This window comes from Lolium rigidum, chromosome 1 (assembly GCF_022539505.1).
Source record: "Lolium rigidum isolate FL_2022 chromosome 1, APGP_CSIRO_Lrig_0.1, whole genome shotgun sequence".
NCBI lineage: Eukaryota > Viridiplantae > Streptophyta > Magnoliopsida > Poales > Poaceae > Lolium > Lolium rigidum.
This window is the reverse complement of record NC_061508.1, coordinates 116,636,696-116,644,100: the sequence shown is the minus strand read 5'-3', so window position 1 is coordinate 116,644,100 and position 7,405 is coordinate 116,636,696. Positions and strand designations below refer to the sequence as shown.

Below are 7,405 nucleotides of genomic sequence, written 5' to 3'. Positions count from 1 at the left end.
AATATGCATAAGTGCAGTGCCACACCTGCCCCTATAGTCAAGGACGACAATTTTGGGAAACATCAAAGTCCCCAAAATCAATACGAGCTCGATCAAATGAAAGCGGTTCCATATGCTTCGGCCATTGGAAGCCTACAGTATGCACAAGTGTGCACTCACCCTGACTTAGCTTTTATCACCGGAGTACTCGGTAGATATAAAAAAATCCAGGTTTTGAACACTGGAAAATGGTAAAGAAGGCATTGCGTTATGTGAAATGCACAAAAGACTACATGCTAACATACAGAAGATCTGATTTCCTAGAAATAAGAGGGTATTCAGATGCCGATTTTGTGGGAGATAAAGATGATAGAAAATCCACATATGGATATGTATTCACTCTCGCGGGGGAGCTATTTCGTGGAGAAGCTCCAAACAGACGATAGTTGCATCATCCATGATGTATGCATAATTTATAACATGTTATGAAGCCACGCGGGAGGCATTATCGTTAAAGAAATTTATACCCGACTTGAAAATGGTAGATTCTATTGACAAACCGCTAAAGATGTACTACGACAATGATCCTGCAGTATTTTATGCTCACAACAACAAGTCGAGTAATGCTACGAAACCGATTGAGGTTAAGTATTATGTTGTGAAACACAAGGTCCAGGATCAAACTATAAGTCTCGAGCATATAAGGACAAAAGATATGCTTGCGGATCCGCTAACGAAAGGATTACCACCCAGCGTGTTCAAGGAGCACGTAGCCGGCATGGGTTATGGGAAAGTTTTACCTATCCTGGATCATAAGAGGCCCAAAAGTAAAATAATTTGTTTCAAAAGAGAGAAGTGTATTGTGGCTGTCTGATTCTATTGGCAATAGAGGTGTGACAATGAAACATGCCCTATGGACTGATCCAAGATGAAACGAATAAAGTAAAAGTATAAAGTTAAAAGTAAAGTTGAGATCAAGGGGGAGAATGTTAGATTGATCTCTCACGAGTGGGCCCAACGGCCCACCGGGCCCCTTTGACCTGCGCCCTGATCGGGGGCGCCCAACCCGTTATGGTTGGTGGGTCTCTATCGCCAGCGCTATAAAGAGAGGTGGGGGCCGGAGGCTCGCAGTACGAGGTTCACCTGCGTTGCCGTACGCCCCACCGACATACCAATCCGATCTAGGGGTAGCGCTGTGCCGATGGGAAGCTACATCACCGTCTCCGCTCATCCACGCTGCCGTCACCATGTCGACATCGGGAGGCTCATCTGCCTCCAAGGGAGAAAGTAACTAATCCCTGGATCTTGTTCATCCTGGCACATATATCATCCTAGTAGATCTCTACGTTTAACAACCATTTCCCCTCCCGCACATGATTGAGGGCGCCGAACCGCCGGCGAGCAGCAGCACATGCAATTACGGAGAGCACTCCCATAGGATACGACCATGAACCCTCCAACCTCGCATAAGTCGGCACAACTCAAACGAAACCAGCACCAACCGCCTACCATCCTTGACCACCCTCAGTTGGAAACCCTCGTTCCCCTAGAAGCGCCTCCAATGAGGAAGCGGCACCCATGGCGCCATTGTTGCTCAATCAGAAGGATTTTAGGTTTTCACCCGGGAATAGGGGCCGAGGTGAGGAGATCGGGACCCTTGACGGTGCCTCAAGATGGAGCGTGGTGCCCGAGGGCGTCGCCACCTCCGTGGTCAGGTTAGTCGACCAGGGATTTCAGCAAGTCCCTATATATGAGTTGAGTTGTCAATAAAAGTAGTGTTCTCAAGAGATTAGATTAGGGCATTGGTAGCCTTGTTATTTTTCGCCTCCATTTCAATGGAGATGGCATTGTCTATAATAAGTGACCTTCAACATTTTGTTCTACGATGATATATCCTTCCCGACGTAAATGGTACATGTTGAAATATTAAGATTTTATAGGCCCGGTCTTTGGCATCTTACTTGGCCAAATCAATTCCTATCAAGGTTTTTCAAGGGGTGGATGGTCCTCACAATTTTTGCCTTGGATGCTATTTCTTTGACAATGGTGGTTCATATAATCATCTCCCCAACAACCTCAAGAAGGCAAATTTTGGTTATTTTTCCGTGAAATGTTGGTTTCGGTACTCCTACCGATGTTGGTTGATTACTTCAATGACTTCATGTGTGCGTGGAGCCTTGGCATTGTCAATTAAATAAAAAAATGTGTTAAACCTTTGTTGGTATTTATAGGTTTATGGTTTGGTATTTATGCTATTTTCAGCCAGTTGCTTTCAGAAAAGTAGAAGATGATTGTGTCATGAAAGAAAAAAAAAAGAATTTGAGGCCCTCAAAGATTTGTACGTTTATTTTAGATTTTATTTTATAATTTCTGAATAGTAGAGCTTATCATTTCCCTACCATATAGTATTCACTACTATAAATATATAATAATATTTATTAAAAAAAAGGTGTGTCGGAGATATGTGAATAAAACACCAGCAGATTACTTTGAAATGCACACCTATCCGTCTCTATCTCCGTCGATAACTTGTAACGCTACAACAAAATTTGTTCGGGATCTATTTACAGTTAGGGATGTTTTTGTTTCAATGGATATTTATTGAGAATTTGTAGGAATAAATCCTATAAACCTCTTTTTCTATGATGGCTGTTTAATTTGTAGGACTAATTTTTTACATGAATTTTCTCTATGAATTTTTTTGGACTAGATTTTATAGGAAATCTAACATACTCCAGTCCTATAGCGTTTTTTTCGGAATTCTTTTCTTTTCCTGTGGTGGAATTAATCAAATTTCGTTTGATATGAATTTGGACCTGTACATACAACACGGGCAGCATAGAACAAACTTAGCTAACCGCAAACCACATCGAGCTTCCAAAGGGGCAAAAAAAAAGAGCAAACCATTCCATGGAATATATATAGAGTAAAAAAAAAAAGCAATGCATGCACCTATCTTAATCACGCCGAACACGCGCGCTTGCTTCAACTTAGCGTGTCAACCGGGCCCTGACGCAGCCTCGCCTGCCCAGAGAAGAAAAACTGCTCGCCTGAGAAATCTGATCCAAGACACTAGATGCCGTCCGAGTTGGACGATGCCCCCCACCGCCGTATCCTGGAGGTCGCCTCGCTTGCCTGCCAAGCCAGCAGAAATCAGGAAAGGACTGTCGTCGTTTCGTCCGTCGTCAGAGAAAGGATTGACAGAATTGCGCGCGAAAACTCACCTCCTTGTTCCAGTTGGTGCGCATCGTGATCGCCACCAGGATCACGGTCTGAAGGCCTACGCCGGTGAGCATGCCGCCCCACATCCCCTGGACGCCGAGCTGCAGCGGGAAGGCCATGACGTACCCCACGGGGACGCCCACCCCGTAGTAGCACCCCAGGTTCACGTACGCCACCAGCCACTGCCACCCGGCGCCGACGGCCACGCCGGAGAGCACGGGCTGGACGCTGTTGAGGAGGAGCGAGAAGGCGAAGACCACGCCCAGGCTGGCAACGGCGTCCACCACCTCGGGGCTCTCGGTGAAGGGCGACCCGTAGACGCCGCGGAGGAGCAGGACGGCGACGAAGAAGGCCACCCCGATGGTGACGGAGGACATGAGCACCACCGCGATCGCGAACCTCGCCGCGCGCGGCCGCCCCGCGCCCAGCTCGTTCGACACCCGCACGCTGATTGCCGCGTTGAATCCCAAGAACACCATGATCTGCCACCCGAAAAGGTTTGTGCTGCATACAACAACCCATACGTGACGCACAATCTTATTTACTCAAGTCATGCTCTAGCTACTAGCAAGTGGCAATTTATGAACTGCTGCCTGGTTCACGCTCACCAGATGGAGACCGCGGCGACGGCGACCTGGGCGTTGGGTAGGTTGCCCACGATAACTATGATGAACATGTAGAACCAGAACTCCAGGCTTCAATTCGCAATAAGCGTCCATGGGCCATGGCAACATGCCAAACGTCAGGAACATATGATATGATTGATTCGTTACTGCAGATCGATCATGGCAGTTGGAATGTTGGATCATAAGTATAGGTAGGCACCACCAGCCGGGCCGTACGTACCAGAGCATGATGGCTGAGCCGAGCGAGAGGCGGGCGAAGCTGACGAGCTCGGTCCAGGCGAGGGAGTCGAGCTCGAAGCCGTTCCAGGCGCCGGGGCAGTAGCCCATCACGATGTAGGCGAGCTGCCCCAGCACGACGAGCCACCACGACGCGTTGAGCGCCACCGCGAGCCCGACGAGCCCCATCTGCATCGGGACCACGAGGAACCAGCTGAGCGCGACGTGGAACGCCAGCGCCGCCGCGGACACCGCCGCCATGGCCATCACCTTGCTCTGCGCCTGCAGGAACTTCTGGATGGGGAAGTTGAGCGCGTACGCGAACAGCTGAGGGATCATGTACAGCGAGAACCGCCCCGCAAGCACCGCTATCTCGTCGTCCTGGTGGAAGAAGCGCAGGATGGGCGTGGCGAAGAGGTACAGCGGGAGCATGAGGACGGACATGCCGGTCAGAAGGATCCACGACCGCTGCAGGTACACGCCCAGCAGGCCAGGCTTCTTGGCGCCGTAGGCCTGCCCGCACAGCGTCTCCAGCGCGCTCCCCATGCCGTACATGATCCCGAAGGCCAGGCCGGCGATCACGGAGTTCTCGGTGGACACGGCGTCCAGCTCCAGCGTGGTCAGGTGGCCGGCGAGGACCTGCGTCACGCCGCCCAGCGAGTACTGCGCCAGCGACGTGAAGATGGCAGGCCCCGCTAGGAGCCACAGCCTCCGGTTCTCCTCCGCCGCGCGCCGAAGGAACGTCGGCACGCTACGGATCTCTTCCAGGTCGTCCTTCTCGCCACCGCCGGCCGACGCCAACAGCGCCACCCTGAGCGCATCATCATCGGCCCCACCACCAAACACGGCCATCGCGGAACGATGAATATCTCTCTCCAACCCCTCTAGCTCTTCTGCCACAACATCAACTGGATCGATCAATCGATTGCACGGATGCTAGCTAAGCTGGCTGGATGGAAACGCGCGCTGGCGCTACAAAGACCGATCAACCGATGCACATGTGCTCAGAGCATCTTCACTGTTGGCGCTCCCCAATCCGGCCCTAGTGCCAGTTACTATTTTTGTCCACTTTAAAAAGAGTGAAAGGCGATTCCTTTGGTTAGACAGAGAGAATAAAATTTAAAGAAAATATCTAGCAAGCTGGGAAATGATGTGCAGGCCAAAGGATCAGGAATAATTGGGTATCTTGAACCCCAGAGTGCAGAACCAAGCTCTACTAATGAAAAACCTGCACAGATTCTATAACGATGCATATATCCCTTGAGTTAAATTGATATGGCATGTATACTATGAAAATAGAGGTACTCCACAAACAATCAACACAAAGGCCTTCTTTTGGTGGAGGGATTGTTTGACATTTCAGAACATATATAAGGAGATGACAAATGTGGATATTTAAAATGTGAAATCAGTCATCTTATGGAAGGACAGTTGGAACAGTGATATCAGACAAGATCTTTATCCTCATTTGCATTCTTTTGCTAGAAATCAGAAGATCACAATTCACAAGGCAGTTGAAGCGAATAGTGATAATATATATGATATGTTTCATCTTCCTCTTAGTACTGTTGCTCATGAAAAATTGCATAACCTGGAGCAGGAGTTGGTGGATTTGAATATTACAACATGGTCTTTTAATTGGGGAAGTAATTTCTCTACAAGAAAGGTGTACAGGGTACTTATTGGAAATCATCCTGCACCAAACTGCATCTCTACAATATGGAAAGCCTGTAGTATTCCAAGGCACAAATTCTTTGCCTGGTTATTGCTTAATGCTAAACTGAATACAAAAGAGATGATGAAGCACAAACATTTCTATGTGGAGTTCTCAGATTGCGTCTTGTGTGATACCTGCCCTGAAGAAACAAATATACACCAATTTTTTGAGTGCACCTTCAGTCAAAGCTTATGGTGGGCACTTGGTATAGAATGGAATGTGGATATGAATCTTTATCAAATGATGGATGATGTTAAACAGAGGATCTCCAGCTGATGAGCACATTGAACTATCCATGTGGCTGAGAGCCCTCACAGCCCAGGCACAACGACACAATTATCAGGGGCGCGCTCTACCACTGAGCTAATAGCCCGTCGCGTGGGCCTCCCAAAGAAAGGGAGGCCTGCTACGCCAAAAGCGAGAAAAACTTCATCCCTTTTCTTTTGACATCCCCATGCCGCCACACCACAGAGGGGGGACATGGGGACGTCAAAAAAGGGATCCTATCACCATCAACTAATTTGTTCCGACGTAGGATAATAAGCTCATGAGCTTGGTCTTACTTCACCCTAAACGAAAGAAGACTTCCATATCTAAGTTTAGCCCAGACGTAGCTGCCTTCTTTTTGGGCGTGAAGAAGTGTCAAACCAAAATACCCAATAAGCATAAGCATTAGCTCTCCCTGAAAAGGAGGTGATCCAGCCGCACCTTCCAGTACGGCTACCTTGTTACGACATCGGATTTCTTTATGGAAATAATGATTGTTGGATGTTGAAGCATTTGGGATCAAAGAAATGATGCTATTTTTAATGGGAATCCTCCAAATATTCTGAGATGTATTGGAAAATTTAAAGCCACTTTTACACTTAATATGCATAGAGCTAAGCCTAGTCTTAAGGAAGGGATGCAATCATGGATTGATACCCTATGAGCATGTAATAAGTGACACTCCATTGTAAATACCCCACCCATTATTTAATAGAAAAATGACACAGTAGGGAGCCTTTCCCTACTGTATTTGTGTCAAAAAAAAATCTGGCCCTAGTTAGCACGGCATGGATGAAACTTTCGGTCTAGGGAGGCCCAATATTCCAGCGACGTGCTTAAGGAGAGTTGGCGAAAACAGCTATATATTTGAGAGTCAAGCTTCCTCGTACAAAAATAGGCTAGAAGTTTGCCGATCGTCACCCACAAATTTAAATAGAGCTAAAAGTTTGGCGATCATATTACAGACACGGCGATCAAATAGCAGTCACCTCGGCCTCCTCGACCAGGGTGAAGACAGGCTCCTCGTCGATGGCGGCGACCTCCTCGGCGTTTGCCACGGTGGGCTCATCATCAACGATGACGATGACGGGCTCATCCTCAGGTTGCGATGGCGTTGCGGCAGTGCTTGGTGTGGAGGTATCCGGGGTGGAGATCGACGCCGGTGTGGGCGAGGAAGCAGCGGCGGCCGGTTCGCCCTCCTCGAGATGGTTGACGATGATGTCGCGCTGCGCCGCATACCACGCCTGCACCTTCTCGTCCATTACCTCTGGGTTCGCCGCCATGAGGAACGGCCATTCCGTGTTCCTCTTCTTCGCCGTGGTGGTGGCCTTGAACAGGTCGATCCGCATGCTCTGGTTCTTCAACATCGCCTTCCAGC

The 7,405-nt window shown here is 48.6% G+C and overlaps 1 protein-coding gene across 1 annotated transcript; it reads right to left on the bottom strand.

The window, feature by feature from the left end:
• Positions 1-3,051: 3,051 nt before the first annotated feature.
• LOC124650560 (protein DETOXIFICATION 33-like) lies at positions 3,052-4,895 on the bottom strand. The gene is made up of 4 exons (XM_047190074.1): positions 4,048-4,895; positions 3,810-3,896; positions 3,204-3,705; positions 3,052-3,114 (listed from the first exon to the last, which is right to left on the bottom strand). The coding sequence occupies exons 1-4, from the start codon at positions 4,893-4,895 to the stop codon at positions 3,052-3,054; spliced, it is 1,500 nt and encodes a 499-aa protein (XP_047046030.1).
• Between the last annotated feature and the right edge of the window lie 2,510 nt (positions 4,896-7,405).